Here is an 18,336-nt window from a genome sequence, read left to right on the forward strand (position 1 = left end):
ATGCGGGAAGAGAGATGTCTAGCTAGGATATAATCAATGCTTTATATTATTTCAAAGACACATGTTCTGACACAAAAAAACACTACTATCCTTTAGAGAAGGGGTCAGCAAACTACACTTCAGGGGCCAAACCTGGCCCACACAGGCTGTTTCTGTATGGCCCATAAGCTAAGAATGATTTTTACATTTTTAAATGGTTGAGAAAAAAACTCAAAAGAATAATATTGCGTGCCATGAAATTTATATGAAACTCAAATTTCAACATCCATCAATAAAGTTTTATTAGAGCACCCACACTCATTCACTTACGCATTGTCTATGGCTGCTTTTGTGCTAAGGACGGCAGAATTGAGAAGCTGCAACAGAAACCATATGTCCCACAAAGCTACAAATAGTTACTATCTGGCCCTTTACAGAGAAAGTCTGCCACCCTTTACACTTCAGGGCATGGATGCTGGAGCCTGGATGCCTCCATTTAAAGCCTAATATGTATTCTCCTTATTCTGCCTCTATTTAAATCCTAACACTTATTACTCACTTATTAACTGTGGACCTTGAATACATTACTTAAGCACTCTGCACCTCAGTTTCCCCATCTGTAAAATGGGGTTTGTAATGGCACCTACCTGATGGGGTATCACTGTGAGTTATAAATGAATAATCATACAAAGCACGTGAAACAGTACGTGGCATGCAGTAAGCAGTTACTAAGTACTGGCTATAACTACAATTCCATCTTCTTGAGGGCTGCAGGATGTGTTTTCCAGTTGAAATGGCAGCAAAGTGCTTAGATTCCAGCACAGCCTCCCAAATCTCTTTATCACGGTAGAATTGAAGAATGAGGCAAGAAGAAATGAGAGGGGAAAAATGAAAAAAAGAAAGAAGAGGACTGAGGAGGGAACAAGAGAAAGGAAAACGTTATCAGAACCCCACTCATCAGGGACAGTAGGTGGCCTACTGAAAGGGGAAGTATAAATTAGGATAATTTCATCTGTAGTAACAGATTAAATAACTTCTGTGGGCTGACGGGATACTAATCACCAGGTGGAAGCTATCCCGGGGGGTTGGTGGGGAAAGCATTCAAAATTCCAAGCAAGTGACTTACAGATGAACGGCTGGGTCATTTTTAAGTTAAGAACTTCCTGTATTTTACATTCCTAGACAAATGACAAGTGATAGCTGCAGCAATTCTGCATCTTGTTATCCATGTAGAGCAGCTAATTAAAAGGAAACAATTTGTGTAAGGACCCTGTCCTTACAGAGTTCTCATTTTGTTCAGAATAGCACTTACTTCCTAACGCTAAGAAAGAAAACCATGTTCCCATAAATAAAACACAAGCTCATTCACCAAAAATGGACCTGCATGGCAACTGGGAGGTAAACATGGTGTTTAATAGAAGATACACTTAACCTGCTACCAAGGTGGAGAAATTCTCTTTCCCAGGACTCACTTTCACTTGAATACCTTCTCTGTGGAAAGATGAGTTCCTACCTTTCCCATGTACCTTTAAAAATCACACTCACTGTTTCTCTTTTTAAATTATGACTTCAAAAACTTTAAAGCACCCCCCACCTCGAAAAAAGAGAATTGTTTAACTCACAACTCCACCATAACCAAACAACTACCTTTATTATTCCCTTCCAACCTTGATCCCCTTAATCCTCACTACTGCTTTGCTTAATGCTTATGGTAAATCTTCCCTGCAGAGGCTAAACACACATATCAAGTATTTTTAAGACACTTGATGGGTAAACATAACATGTAAAACCTTAAGAAAAGGAAAGAAGGACATTGCTATCCAAGTGATTTCTGCAAATTGTGCAGGAAAAGAAGAGTGATTTAAAGCAATGCATCCAAGAGAGAACTTAAGACGCTCCTGAGCTGGAGGCAAGTTCAAAACACTCACTGAGAATGTATCTGCTGGGAGAGTCCCACTGAAGGCTTCGGCTTGAGGGTCAAGGTCATCTGGGCCACAGGACTGACTCTTGGTAGAGTGTCTGCCTTGTTAGACGAAGTGTGCTTTGCTGCTTGCTCAGGAGGGACCCAGGAGGAAGCGGCCACGGGACTCTGCCCTCCAAAGACTGGTGACGAGGTGTCCTGGGCAGCTGTTGTCTCACAGGCTCTGCCCTTGGTCCCTGGTTTACACACACAGAGTTGAGGCCGGAGACACATCCCTCCATTCTGACATGGAGGAACACAGCTTGCTGCAGAAAGAAACAGAAGACACACTTTGAAGAAAAGCATTGTAGACTTTACTAATTCTTCCAAAGACTTACCCGTAGCATCGGGCTATCCCTCAATAAAACAAAATGATGATGATGTTGATGATGATGACGATAATAGATAATATTTATTAATGGCTTCCTATGTGCCAGGCATTATTCTAATAGATATCGACAAATTTAACCCCCCAGCAACTGTTTTAAGTAGATATTTTATTTTGCTCATTTTACTGATGAGGAAAGAGGCACTGGGGTTATATAATTTGCCAAAGGTCACACAATCATTAGTAAATAGGAGAGTTGGGATTTGAATTCAAGTGAACTGGCTCCAAAGTCATCATTCTTAGCCGCTTTACTATAGCTGCCACTCAGAAATGCATCAGAAATACAGGGAAAAAAAGAAAGTACTCTGCCCTTCTTTTTAAGTTGTGTTCTGTGGCTTAAGTTTAAATTTTAGGTATCCAAACAACATTTGGCAAAAAACAAAAGCCCAATTCCAAACCCAAACCCCCAGAAGTGTTACAGCCTTCATCTTGCATAAGCTATCAGAGCTTGGAGTGACTGTTTCAGAAATCTAGTCCAACCTACCTTTTTTTTTGAGAGAAAAACCAAGGGCAGAAAGGTTGAGAGTCAACCTTTATATATATATATATATATATATATATATATATATGCAAATATATACGTACATATATGCATAGATTTTATATATATACATATATATATGCATAGATTTTTTTCTTTTTTTAAGCCAGTACATCCCTGATCTTATAACAAAAGGCAACCAAAAAGAAACAACCTCTTTATCTCCTATTAACTAGGATACATGTACTTTGAATCACCAGACTTGCGGCAGAGCAGAGTTTTAAAGTTAGCAGGGCTATGGGTCACGGGTAGGGTGAGTGGATTTTATCATAGGCAAGGTCCCCTGGGAGTTTAGATGTTACTGACTTAAATTTTATAAACATCACAGGCCTATGGACATGATTCCTTCAGTCCCTTCTTTATTTGTCCAAATTAATTTATTTAAATGAACCTTTTGCTATCAGCCCACCTTTGACTTAAACTCTTTGTCCTGAGGCAGATCCCAATACTAAATCTCCCATAAAATTCGGCACAAGGTTCAGTCTACAAACAATCACAAAATAGATGAGGAATATGAACCAGAGGAGGCTGTTATGGAGGAGCCAAATGACCAAGACCTAAAAGCCCTGAAACCTACTGATTTTCTATAAACAAGAGAAGATACTTTTCCTATCTCCCTACAATTCCTATTAATTACAGCAAATAATGATAACAAACGGCTGTCGAGTGTCAGAATACTAGGCTGACAAATTTTCTAAAAATTTGGAAGGATTCTTGGGAGAAAAAAAATAAAAGGAAAGAAAAATGCAGCCAGCTCCTGAGGTGACCTTGGGGCAAGTTACTTAAGCTTGGCCTCTGTATCTGTACAAGTCCAGGGGCAGGGGGGAGGGCAGTAGCTGCTTGTTCTAAAATGGTCCCCAAGGGCTCTTTCCATATTAGGCTTCTAGAATTCAAAGTCAAAAGCTATGCACTTCTAAAGTTCACGATTCTAATTTATCAGCGTTTTCCTGGCCGAGTGATGATCATTAGGTCCCTACTCGGCCACGGTTATTTATGGAATGTCACAGGAATGGAAATGGGCTCCACCCAGAGAGAACAGAAGTGGCCACAAGCGAGGACTGGATGGGGCTTTCAAAGCTGAGCCTCTGCCAGAGATCACTCCCCACCCCAGGCACTTTCATGTATACATTCTCTTCATGCTTTCAATTAGAAACATGTTTCGGTTTAACATCTGAGAATGATTTCCACTTCTCCTCCTTCCCAAGGTGTACTGCAAATGTCTACAAATCTACCAGGAAGGCTGCACGGAGCGGCTTACAAAAGCTGGTACCTAGATGGAAGCCAAGCACCGAAATCCTCCCCAAACCACCGAGAATATGCAACAAGGGCCTATCTTGAGGAGTTAGAAGTATAACAGGGTAGTGATTTTCTTTGAACTCTTCAAATTCTGCATGTGGTAGGGTGAGGGGAGTGGGGAAAGAATAATTAAGGAAAAAAAGAACTTTAAACTCACACAGAAAAGAACATATGACAGAACAGTATGACTATATACAATAACACCCTTTCACACTAAGTCTGAAAAGACAATAAGGAGAATGATTAGACAATTTCCTCTTCCACCTTCTCCACTTGGGCTCCAACAGCAGCCTCCTGGAGCATGCAGACAGGAGGGGCTGGCTTCAACTGGGGGCGGGGACAGATTCCCTAATTGCCAAGACAAGCCCCTCCCCTGACACGAAAAGCAAAACTCACGTTCTGCAACCACATTTTTTTTTTTAATTTATTTTTATTTTTGGCTGCTTTGGGTCTTCGTTGCTGCGCGCAGGCTTTCTCTAGTTGCGGCGAGCGGGGGCTACTCTTCGTTGCGGTGTGCGGGTTTCTCATTGCGGTGGCTTCTCTGGTTGCGGAGCACGGGCTCTAGGCACGCGGGCTCAGTAATTGTGGCTCGTGGGCTCAGTAGTTGTGGCGCACGGGCTTAGCTGCTCTGCGGCATGTGGGATGTTCCTGGACCAGGGCTCGAACCCGTGTCCCCTGCATTGGCAGGTGGATTCTTAACCACTGCGCCACCAGGGAAGTCCCTCTGCAACCACATTTTATCAAGCCCTTTTTCGTGTGATATTTGGACCTTGTGCAATAGCGGTTCCCACGTGTCACTTCTCAGAGTGTGGTGCTTGGACCAGCAGCAGCGTCACCTGGAAACACTTCAGAAATGCACCTTCTTGGGCTGCCCCTGGCCTGCTAAACCCCAAACTGGAGCCCAGCAATCTGACTGCCCTCCAGGTGAGTCTGATGCTCACTCAAGTTTGAGAACCACTGACAAAGCATTTGGAAATTGGCAGCCTTCCACCAGTTTCCTGAGAACTTACATTTTTATCACTGCAAGTTTGGTATTTTCACACTACAATGGCTTTTATGTTACTGAATTCTTGCCGTGACAGATGTGTTTGTCTTATGTTGCCCTTCTGTTTTTAATGCAAAATATTAAAAATTTTTTCCATGTGACCAAATTCTCAAGATAATTATGGGTCCCTTCCAAAAGTTTATACATTTGTCACCATCTACTTCATGGCCAATGTAAAAATTTGTAGGTATTTATGAGAAAACTGTTATTCTTTTTTTTTAATTGAAGTATAGTTGACTTACAGTATTACATTGGTTTCGGGTGTCAGCATAGATATTTAGTATATTTACAGATTATACTCCATGAAAAGTTATTATAAGATAAGGGCTATAATTCCCTGTGCTATACAATATACCCTTGTTGCTTATCTATTTCATACATACTAGTTTGTATCTGTTAAACCCATACCCCTAATTTGTCCCTCCCCCCTTCCCTCTCCCCTTTGGTAACCACTAGTTTGTTTTCTGTGACTCTGTTTCTGGAGAAAACTGTTATTCTAACTGAGGTTCTGAACTATGTGGAATATTTTAACTCTTACAGAAGTTCTTTAAAATGTTTTCCACCAGTTGGTTCTGCATTTGCCTGGCCAGCTGTGGTTGAACACAATGAGTAAACACTACATCAAGATCTTATCAGTGGGACTTCCCTGGTGGCACAGTGGTTAAGAATCCACCTGCCAATGCAGGGGACGTGGGTTCAAGCCCTGGTCCGGGAAGATCCCACATGCCACGGAGCAACAAAGCCCACGTACCACAACTACTGAGTCTGCGCTCTAGAGCCCGCGAGCCACAACTACTGAGCCTGCGCCTTAAAGCCCACGAGCCACAACTGCTGAGCCCATGTGCCACAACTACTGAGGCCCACACGCCTAGAGCCCGTGCTCCACAACAAGAGAAGCCACTGCAATGAGAAGCCCACACACCGCAAGGAAGAGTAGCCCCCACTTGCCACAACTAGAGGAAGCCTGTGCACAGCAACAAAGACCCAACACAGCCAAAAAAACAAATTAATTAATTACTAAAAAAAATTTTTTTTTGAATTAGAAAAAAGATCTTATCAGTGGTCTGGGCAGTGGTTCTCAGGCTTTGCAGCACATTAGAATCACCTGGGGAGCTTTTAAAAACTCTCAAAACCCAGACCTAACTCCAGGCTGATTGAATCAGAATCTCTGGGGGAAGGGGCTCATGCATCAGTTTTAGTTTTGTTTTTGGGTTTTTTAACTCTCTAGGTGATTGCAATATGCAGCCAAACTTGAGAACCAGTAGGTGAGGGAACAAAATCCTACCAGACTTGCTGACAGACTAACCTTCCCAAAGTGCAGCTCTTTTAATTTTTTTCTCTCCGTTTAAAAATTTTCAACACATTTTAGCTGCCCTTGAGATACATTCAAGACCCTCTACATCTGGACCCCAACCCCCCCTTTCCACCCCCAGTGGCCCCTGGTCCATCCCTGCAGAAGTTCACCCCTTCTTGCCTCTGCACATCCGGGGCCCTGTCCTGAAACACGGGCTGGCCCCTCAAGCTCTTGCTCATCTGAAACTTCCTCCTTCTCTGTGAAGTCCTTCCCAAACGCCCACCCCGATCTCCTGCGCCATTTTTATCACCTGAACCTCCTGCGCCATTTTCATCATTCACTTCACATTTCACATGTACTGTCACATACATTAATCGTCTTTTAACAAAGCTCTTTTATTTCCCAACTAGAATATAAACCGTGAGGTCAGTTATAATTGGCTAACGCAAAACTTTTCGTACCCAAGGACAGGAGCCTGAACATCACCTTGGTTGACTGATGTCAAAGGACAGCCATTTCTTTCCAAGAATGCTGGGACTTAAGGACATCTATAAAGGGAAGATAATAAGTGGGCTCTTAATCCATTACATAATAACAACTACGTCTCTGGATTTGGTTTGCCAGTTGTTCAAACAGTCTCCAATCTTCCAAAGATGTTTTTAAATCAAAATTAATATTTAAATGTACTCTGTGGCATTTAGCAGTATGCTGTTAAACAGTTTCAGAAGCCCAGATCCAATGTGTTCTAAAAGAACTTTGAAGGGTAGGGGCACTCGGAAACAAACTGGTTGTGGATTCACAGAAAAGAGCATCACAATGGGCTGATAGGAGCTGTTACAAGGTACTAAACCTCCAGTACAAAAGCGCATTAAGGGAATTAGCCTAAGACATTTCAGGTGCAGTAGAAAAAAAAAGCTTCTGAGAGATACTCAGTTTGTGAAAAGGAACCAGAAGTTGGGGGGAGCCCACCATTCATTAAGTAGATAATCCTGTAAGATGACTTCTCCCTGAGATAAGCACAGTGAATTAACCCTCTACCCCGTCCCCCATTCCAAACACAGAACAATCATTTTTAAGATTTTTTTCATGTTAAAGAAACGGATTTCCATGATGGAAACAGGTGGCCATGATGGAATAACTGTTACCAAACAAGCCTTTTTTTTCCATAAACAACTAGGAAACTGGATGAAAGATATAAGACAACTGTTGTTAGATACCAGACAACTGGCAAGAGAGGACTGTGAATCCTAAGAGAAGGGCATCAAGAGGGGAGCCCTAGGACCACCCCAACCACCTGCAGGAAGCACTCGGCAGATCACCGCGCAGGGAGGGAGCCCACGCACGGCATGATGGAGGCTGAGTGGCCGGAACCTGCAGGCCAGAGTCCTAGAGAGGAGAGACCTGCACACAGAGATAGCCCAGAGATCTGCAGAGGGCCCCGGACTCTTCACCTGATACTGAGCTGCACAGGCATAGGGCGCAACAAACTACCCAGGACCTGTAAGCTGCAAATTCCCAGTCCTGACCTGCCAGAGTCAGGACATTCAGTACAGACCCCAGAATTAAACTCCCTTTAAGAGTAAAACCTCAGTATCAAAATCAGGCAAGAACTGTACACAGAAGAAAACTCAGATACAAATCACAGTTAAGAATATAGATGCACAATTCCTAAATAAAATATTAGTAAATCAAATACGACAGTACTTCCAAAACAGAAAAGCAAGCCGAATTAATTCCAGAAATATAAGGATGGTTTTAAATGTCAGCAAATCTGTCCATGGAATTCCGCATGTTAAAAAATTAAATGAGAACTTGTCTCGATGAATGCATAAAATTTTCCAATAAAATTCATCACTTATTCATAATAACAAACAAAAACTGTTAGCCAACTAGGAATACAAAGGGATTTCCTTGTTCTGGTAAACAGTAACTACAGCAAATCCCACACAACAAAGAGTATACCAAAACCTACAGCAAATATTATGAGGAAACTGTAGAAGCATTCCTATCAAAGCTGGAAACAAGTCTAAATGCCCACAATAACCTCTACCGTTGATGTTATATTGTAAGTCCCAGCCAACCTGGCAAAACAAGAAAAAAGGTCTAAGTAGGAAGGGAGAAACAAATGTATCATCATTACTTTAGTTTACCTATGTGTCTATGTAGATAATACAAAAGATTCTACAAACTACCATAACTGGTAAGAATGTGGTACCAGTTCAGAAACAGAAAACAGATCAATGAAATTTAACAAAAAGCTTAGAAACAGACTCAAATATAAATGGAGACTTGCAACATGATGGAGAAGGTATAACAAATCTACAGAAAAACAATGGACTAAAAAACTGGGGTTGGAAAAGAAAGAGCCAACCATCTAAAAGAATCAAAACTAGATCCCTACCCCACTTAAGAATATACATACCAGATCTTTAAAATTTTTAAGGGGAAATGTGACAGAATATCTTCATGGTTTGGGGGAAGAAAGAATTTCTCAAATGTGAAACAGTAAGTAAAAATCCAAAAGAACTGATGAACTTGACTAAAACAAAATTTAAAAGATACCATACAAAACACTGAAACACAAATGATAAAGAGAAGACAACCTGCAATATATTTAACAAAGGATTAGTAACCAGATGTATCAAGAATTCCTAAAAATCAATAGAAAAAAAATGGACAAAGGACATGAATTGGCTATTCACAGATGATGAAATGTGAAATAAATGTGAGAAGATATTCAACCTCTCCAATTGTCAGAGAACTGCAAATCAAAACAACATTGAGATGCAATTCTACACCCAAGATACTGGCAATAAGTCTGTTACCACCAAGTGTTAGCAAAGATATAGGGAAATGGGAACTCTTATATACTGCTCATGAGGGTATATTTGATACTCACCTCTGTGAAAAGCAATATGGCAATATTTAGTAAGGTTATAATGTGCAAACTGAATTCATTATTGTCATGTCAAACTCTAATACCCAGCAATTTCACTTCTAGGCTGTCATGTGCTCAAGCAGACATATACAGGAATGTTCATTGCCCACCAATTATAGTAGGAAAATAGTGGCATTGATAGATGAATTGATAAACTGTGGTATTTCATATAATGGGACAGTATACAGCAGTTAAAAACCATGATCTAGATCTATATACCAAGCAACATGGATGAATCTTTTGAAAATAACACTGACTGAAGAAAGTAAATTATAGGATGCTACTTTATAATACTGTTCTTTATATGATATTATAATAACTGTCCATGTAATTTTTAAATACATAAAGCAATACTCATTGTTCTTATGGATACATAGGAAATCAACAAAAGCATAAAAATATGTACTGGAGTCACACTAAATTCATGACAGTGACACCTCAGGGAAGGAAGCAGAACAACTCTAGAGAAGGAAATGGGTCACTTTATTGGAGAATTTTTTTCTTTAAAAAAAAAAAAGATGGGTAGAAAGTATGACAACAGGTTAGACCTGTATTCACTGTGGGTAGTAGATACATAGGTGCTGACTATGGTAGCCTTTTTACTTTTCTGTATACCTTTCAATTTTATAAATTTTTTAAAAATAAGCCAACACAAGGCAATTGAGAATTGAAGATAGTTAAAACCTGATCCTTAATCACAGGGTGAAGGGATGACCATGGGGATCATTCATGATGATCATGGGGATGAGGTTGGTCAAAGTGGCAGAAAGTGCCAACATGACAATAATGAATTCAGTTTGCACAAAGTGGGCCTGCAGGAAGCCCACATCAAGACCTGGGTGAGCAGGATGGGCAACAAAATACTACTCCATCCTGGCTGCCAAGTCAGCCTTAGGACCACACTCATCATGTGAAACAGACCCTCAATTTTTGCCCCAAAAAATACTCTCAGATTTCTTCCACATTTGAATCCTACTCCAATTTAACAAGCTGATCCTAACGTTCTTTAAAAGTTCAGCGACTGTATTTTTAGGAACTATCCCATGCCCTGAAGCTCAGTCTCTATTGCTCTTATTTCCAAAAAAGTAACTCTTGATTATATTTAAAACTCGTCCCAGCCCACACAGGGCAAACAGAGTGACTCTGCCCCTTGCCTTTCTCTCCAAACAAGTTGCAGCATGTCGACCGCATGTGTCCCAGGGAGAAATGTGAGTCTAACTGTGTCTTCTGTGATCAGAGACAGCAGGTGAGAAATTGCTTTGCTGTGTGTGTCTTCACAGTAATTCCCAGCTGCCCTTTGAAGTCATTCAATAACACTAAGTGATATCAGATCACAAGAAACAAAGCATGAGGTCACACAGTTTCATCTACCTCTCACTCTGTATGCTCCTTGTACCAAACCCAAATAAAATGCTGCACTTTCGTTGCAAATGTTTCTGGGTCCGCTTCCTCCAAAATCCCTAAGGAGCAAAAAAATAGTAGTATAACACCCCAGTGCCTTTTCTATCCAGCCTTGTGGAATAATGAAGAATTCCATGAAACCGAATGTTCTAGATAGGTGAACCATGCACCAACACATTTAATAACTCACGGGTTTTGATCGTTATGAACATCTTTACGAAAAACCTCAGATCTGTGTGTGCTTTCACTGTTCTCTCCCCTCCAAGCCAGGCTCTCTCTCTACCCTTTCTACGCTGTTTGCTTTTCTAATCTACTCTCAAGTGACAATTTAACCAAGCAGATAGTCAGATGGTTGAGCACAGCACAAATTACATGGGACACAAGTCACAAAAGTTGTGTGCAGAATCTCATGGCTTTATGAGGAGTTTACTGCCTTTATGTCAAGGACTGAACCCTCATCTGCCTGATTCCCCAGGAGCTGTGTTCTGGAAGGTGGAAGTTCTGGAAGCCTGAGCTCAGCAGGGGTAGCTTGTTACCATGTGATTTAATTTAAAATAGATGGTCAGCTGAGGCCAAACACACGCCATGGGTAACTGAAATCACTCACGGAGTATAATGTAATTAAGTCATAAGTCATATAATGAAAAACTACCAGCAGTTTTTCTGGGTTCTGTTTCTGGTCTTATTACTGCCATTTTATTAAGTTTTTTGGGTTTTTTTTTAAGTCAGTGAAAAAGAAAACAAAGTTACAGGTCTACAGTTTAGACTATGTAAATATTTAATTTAAAATAGCAAAAGAAAAAAGAGAAAAACCAGGAAATTTTCAGAAAATGCTATTATATAGAAAGAACTGATAAAAGTTGTCTTTAACAAATTAAGACCAAAATCGAAAAAAATGAAAAAAGGCCAGAAATAGACAATTAAGACAAAAGAAAATACAATTAGTAAATAAACCTGTGGTATAATGTCTAAATTAAGTAAGTCATCAAAGGAAATGCAAACTAAAACAAGGAGGTACACTATTATGGCTAATTAATTTTTTAAAAGGCATGTAAGAGTATTAATACAACATGTCACAAAGGTGGTAGTAAAATGATACAAGCCTTTTAGAAAGCAGTTTAACAATATGTTTCAGGCTATTTCAGTAGCCTCATCTCTAGAAATTTACCCTAAGAAAATAGTTTAAAAAAGGAAATAACTATACACACACATATGTCCAGCTGTCCACAGCAGTGTTATTTATACCAATGAAAATGCAAAAGCAGCATACAGAGTGAGTAAAATATGTCATTACAGCCTTTCAAAATTAGAATTATAAAGTGATACTATGACTTTTTAAATGTCAATACTATTAATGTGAATAAAAACACAAGGTTATTTTGCTATTCAGTCATTCATTAAGTACCTTCTCTAATAATAGTGTAATTTTATTTTGTGCACTAATGCTAGCACGTATGTATAATAAACACAAGTTTCTGACAAATCTTGGGTTTTACAGACTAAACTATTATGCACATATAAAGTATGATTATAAATGATATCTTTATAGTTCATTGGAAAGAAGACCATATATTTCTAAATAATAAATCTTTAATCTCTGTTTTAGTATCATCATAATATTTCTCCATTCATTATTCAAACATTGAGTCCCTCCCCCTTATATACTAGCACTGTGCCAAGTACTGTAGACAAAAAGATGGAGAAGACAAATTTCCTGCTCTCATGAAGATCAGAGTCCAGTAGGGAAGACAGTCAAGTATTAAAAAAAAAAAAAAATCATCACCATACAGTACGTGTTGGAATAATAAAGGTATAGAAGAAATGAGGAAGGAAGGGCCCTAAGTGGGCAATCAACAAATATTTTGAATTATTATATTCAAGGGATCAAAAAGGATACAAAGAATTCTCAGTATGGTTTGTTTCCTTGAGGCGATATAAAATTCTCCCTGCCCAAGCTCACCTACTGATGGCAGGAGGCAGTGGGGTGAGATGAAGCTGGACTCTGGAGTCACACAGACCTGAGTTTGAACCCCCCCACCACCACCCCAGCTGTGTGCCCTAGGGCCAGTTCCAACTCTGACCTGTGCCTCAGTCCCTCACTCAAAAAAATCCCGAGTGACAATTCTGCACTCCATTTTGCACCAGGCACTGTCACATGCCCTGTGACTAGAACTGTAGAGAAGAAAACACTATCTCTGCCCCGTGGAGCCCACAGCCCAGCCAGCAGACCAACAGCAACAGTGATTATAATTATTACAAGCATTCTGGAAAGGGAAAACGGTGTGTGGTGGGGAGGCCATCCCTAGGGGACTCGGGGTATTAGAAAAGACCTCTCTGAGATCATGAACTTACTATGAGATCTGAAAGCTGAGAGAAATAAATAACTCCTATGCCCAGTCCCAGAGTGCAGGGCCAAATGTTAGCGATGAAACCTGCCACAAAGCTGTCAAGAAGCAAAATGCAAATTGACTCTACTGATTCCAGAATGACTTTTCATAAGAGATCGAGTTCAGGGGAACAGGGAAGGAATTACCATATATTCTTAAATGTATGTGTCCAGAACGCTGATCTAGTACGATTTAATGTAACCAGCAGAGACATTACCCTGTAAATCAGGAACAAAACATTGATGCCCATCACCACCACTGTAACCTAACACTGCTCTGGATGTTCTGGTCAACTCAATACTGTATGCAAGAGAGGCGTGAGCCAAGCCAGCTCCTGCACTGCCAAGGCGAGTGTCCACGGGTACAGACTATCTATAAAGCAATTGGCCATATTTAAGATCAAGCCCTAAGAACACTCATGCCGTTTATATTTTATCATTCCTAATCTAGGAAATTTTATATTCAAATCTGTTCACTGCAGTATTACAATCAATATGGTGGTAAAAAAAATAGAAATATCTTACCCATAAAACAAAGAATAGATAAAAATCATGAAATCTGATTAAGTCGTCAAAAACGATGTTTTAAAAACATTTTTAATGACATGGGATAATGCTTATGATGTAATGCCAAGATAAAAAAAAACAAACACAAAAAAGCAACCCTCCTACTCTCTCTAGAACTCAGTCCAGTCAGCCTTGCATCTCTGCCTGTCCCCTGAGTCAGAGTCCCTGGTGCCCTCCTGGCTGCTAAGGTGGGCCTGTCCCTTCTCGACCAAGAGCAGTGCTGGATCAGTCCCTCCTCCCTCACCACCTTCTTCCCTTGGCTGAGACGTCACCCCAGCAGCCTCCTTCCGACCTCACCATCAACCTTCTCAGTCTCCCTCCAGCTCCACTTTCCCTTCCTGATCTCTCAATGTTGACATTTCCCAGGGCTTGCTTGGTCCTTGGACCCTTCTGATGACCTCATTTAGTCACGTGGCTTTGATTTCCATCCAAACTGTGCTCCAATTCGGATCTCAGGCCCTGTCCTCCTAGGTGAACTCCAGATCTCCACGTCGAACCACCTCCTCGACAGCTCCAAGTGGACGTCTAACGGGAGCTCAAATTTAGCACACCTTGATTCCCCTCCTCCCACCAACCCCAAGCTCCATAACCAGCTCCTCCTCAGCATTCAGCTCCTTAAAAGGCACCACTGTTCGCCAAGTTGCTCACCAAGTGTATTAGTTAGCTAGTGCTCCTGTATCAAGGCACCGCAAACTTCACGGCTTAGACAACAGAAAGTCACCGTCTCACAGTCTGGAAGTCTGAAATCAAGGTGTGGGAGGGGACGGTTTCTTCTGAAGGCTGTCCTATTGCTCTCTCCAAACTTCTAGTGGCCTCGGGAATTCCTTGGCTTGTAGAAGCTCTCTTCACATGTCTTCCCTCTATGCATGTCTCACCACCTGTCCTCAAACCCTTCTCCAGGCCACCCTGTCTCCTGCAATCTGTTCTCACCAGGGCAGCCAGAGGGATTCTGTTAGAACCAAAGTCAGATCACATTGCTCCTCTGCACTAAACCTTCCAAAGGCTTCCATCTCACTCAGTGAAATGCAAAGCCCTTATTTTTACAGCCTGCAAGTCTCTACCACCTCTCCCACGTCACTTCCTAGCATGCCTTGAGCACCATACTCCTGTCACACTGGCTTCCTTGCTAGTCCCTGGGCAGACCACGCTTGCTTCCACTGCAGGGCCCTTGCACTGGCTATTCCTCTGCCTGTAACATTCTTCCCTAGATATTCACGGGCTACCTTTCTCACATCACTCAGCCTCCCTTGTGACTGTCTGCTCCAAAACAGCAATCTCTGGGCCTCGATTAGTCTGCATTTTTCTTTAAAGCACTTATCCCTAACCCAACATTATATTATTTATCTATTCATTGTCTGTTTCTCCCACTAAAATATCAGCTCCTCGGGCAGAAAGACTATTTTGATAGCTGTTTTTTCCCTTGGGTTTAGAATAACGTCTGGCTCAAAGAAGATAACTGCTGAATGAATGAACACATGAAGGAAGGCTGGAAGAAAAATATACTAATGCTAACATGAATTATATACCTATGAGTGGTGAAATTACACAAGTTATTAAGTTGTTGCTTACAACATATTATACTTTCCATACTTTCCACAATGGCCTATTTTTACTTTCATAGCATGGCAAAAATCAACAAGACTTTATCGAAAAGAGATGTTAATTCACTTAATGGCGAGTTTAAACATATTTAAATTTTTAAGGGGTGTAAGTCCTACAATCTAAACAATATGGGAGACAGAGTACCATACACTAGACTTTATGATAACTGTACTATATTGGAACACTGAATAGTTTTACTTTGAAACTTATTCTTAACATACTATGATTGGGTAATATGTCTAGCACTATTATTTACATGTTTAACCTGTTTCAAAAGCTGACTTTTTTATTTTTGTCAACCAAAAATGTTTTTGAAAATCAGAGCAATAAAAAATAAGCATTATTAGGCCAAAATGACTGCCAACTTGAGAATCAAGTGTCTGAAACTTGGATTAAAATAAAGGGAAAAAAAGACTAAGGCAGAAAACATAACTTTACTCTGATTAGGGAGTGTCACCTAGTGGTAAAGAGCCTACTGAAGCCACGCAGCCCAAACCAAGCCCAGCTCAGACACTGACTAGCTGTGTGCCCTTGGGTATATTTTTATTACTTGTTTTCCATCTCAGTTTTCCCATCTGTAAAATGGGAGTGATAAAAAAAAGAGGGTTTCTGTATGGATGAAGTGAATGCATATATGCAAAGCACTAGGATAGGACCTGCTTCAGAGTAGGATTTGACAGGTGTCAGCTATTATTATTATTCCACGCATCAAATTCATCCCACACATGCCCCAAAATAGCCTTTAAGGAAGCTTTTGAGAAGCAGGTCACATCTATATCTGGGATAGAATTTTATTTCTACCATTGGAATTTTAAACTTATCCAAGACAGCCTTTCACATTGAATCAAACATAATAAGCTATCTTTTTTCCTTTCTTTCCCACATTTAATCATCCAGAATAAAGCTGTGGGTGGCAAAAAAGTGACAGAGAGCATCATTAGTCCAAAATAAAATATTATATGGGTGTTCTCATGCTCAAGACTCGTATTTCCAAACAAATTCTCTTAACTTAAAAAAGAATAATAGCTACATGAGTGAGACAGAGCCTTTAAAAATTACCCTTTATTTTGACAGCATTCCTTTAGGTAAATTAAGAGTATTATGTGACCAAGGATGGGAATATCCTGGAAGAGATATAATCCAGGCCATGCAAAGCCTTTCCTTGCTAAAATAAAAACCCTTGCAAATGTCACTGATGCCCGAGCATCAATGTAGAACACAAACATTCAAGGGACTGTGGACACAGCCCCACCTACAGGGATCACAATACTTAGGCTCTAAAACCCCAGAAGGGAGCAACAATTGAAGCCTCACTGTGAAATGTAAGGCCATGCCTCTAAATGGAAGGAAGAAGCACAGCAGATGATGCTATTTGCAAACACTTAGCCCTCTGACTACTAGCTCTATTATTGTGAAATATGATATAACCATTTTCAGAACTGAAGCTGAAATAGAACTAAGAACTTCAAGGGCCCATCAGCAAGCAGTTGAAAGGAATAAGCAAAGCTCTGTTTTCAAAACTTTAATATACAAAATTAAAATTGTTTAAATAGCGTTTCTCATTTCTGACATCCTTCAGAATAGAGAAATTATTTTAGTAAACATTGTGAATGTAAAATGCTCCTTTTATCCATATACTGGACCTTTCTTCCATATGCATTTAAATTGTTTTTTTACTGAATCAATCTCTCAGGTCTCTTCTATAATATCTGATCATCTGAGAAGTGAAAAAGAAATGTGTAATCAGCAAATAAACAGAAATTTAAAAATTATTAGGAGGAAAATTAAGAACGATCTTTCTGTTAAAGTTGTCAATTTTAAAATAAACCAACTGTTTCCATTTAAAACATGATGCCAAAAGTGTTAAATAATGGATGATGATGGCCATAGGGTATTTCTATTCCCAACTTCTTAATGTTTTTGTGTTTTCCAAGAAAATAAAGCATATAAATTTTAAAAGATTTAATTCAAGTAATTGTTTTCATTGTTCAAAATATGCCATGAATAACCTACTTATTTTAGTAGTTATTTATTTGTTTCTGTTTTCTTACAAAGTAGAACTGCTAAATTTCCTGCTAACCAGTTCGGGAAAAACATAATTAAGAGAAAGAAAGTACAGAAACTTTACACAATTCTTTAAGTAGAGATTTTAATAAACTGTGATGAATACAATAATCATGAATGTATCTCAGCCTGTTTAACACACTGACTATGCAGTCACCATTCTCAAGCCACAATCCCCCAAGGATCATGTATTCCACATATCCATTTTTTTCCTTAGATTTATTCCCATTATTTGTCATCACCAGCTCATACCATTTTAGGGCAGGCTTCTGTGGAGTGAGAATGAGGAAGAAAGACTACTGTGGTTCTCTGTGGTAGCTAGTCTCTAAAGATGGTCCCAAATCCACCCCCATGCTGCTCCTCCCATCAAAAGGCGGACCTTATGTCCCTCCCCCTTGAATCTGAGCTGGGTCTAGGACTATTCTACCAAGGAAATGCAGAAATGCCCTGCTGAGAACCTCCAAGCCCAGGCCTGAAAAGCCAGGAAGCAATACTTCTTCCCTCTTGGAACCCAGCTGCCATGTTAAGGGGAAGCCCAATCAACCATAGGGAGGGGCCCATATGGAAGAGAATTGAGGCCCTCAACCAACAGTCCCTGCTGAGCTCCCAACCAACAACAGCCGGTATCATCTTGCCAGCCATGTGAGTGTTCTAGCTGATGCCACGTGGTACAGAGACAGGCCATCCCTACTGAGCCCTGCCAAATTGCAAAATCATGAGTAAATAAATGACGGTGTTTGTTTTAAGCCACTAAGTATTAGGATAATTTGTCTCACAGGAATAGATATAAATAGAAACAATCTTCCTGAAGAAGAGTCATCATCTCTCATCCCAGGGCTTCTGCTAATTCTAATCCTACCATGCTAAATTATCCC

At 40.2% G+C, this 18,336-nt stretch overlaps 1 protein-coding gene and 1 long non-coding RNA gene across 7 annotated transcripts in view; one reads left to right on the top strand and one right to left on the bottom strand.

Annotated features, from left to right (window-relative positions):
- LTBP1 (latent transforming growth factor beta binding protein 1) overlaps positions 1-18,336 on the bottom strand; it is a 417,364-nt gene that overhangs the window by 359,888 nt on the left and 39,140 nt on the right. For all 6 annotated transcript variants that reach the window (XM_082426963.1, XM_082426964.1, XM_082426966.1 and 3 more), the window contains exon 3: positions 1,908-2,205. In XM_082426963.1, coding sequence (XP_082283089.1) covers positions 1,908-2,205 — 298 coding nt within the window. The remainder of the gene's footprint in view (positions 1-1,907; positions 2,206-18,336) is intronic.
- LOC309643877 overlaps positions 1-18,336 on the top strand; it is a 141,926-nt gene that overhangs the window by 87,612 nt on the left and 35,978 nt on the right. The gene's annotated exons all lie outside the window — the stretch shown is intronic.

This window comes from Balaenoptera physalus, assembly GCF_965194825.1.
Source record: "Balaenoptera physalus genome assembly, chromosome: 15".
Taxonomy (NCBI): Eukaryota; Metazoa; Chordata; class Mammalia; order Artiodactyla; family Balaenopteridae; genus Balaenoptera; species Balaenoptera physalus.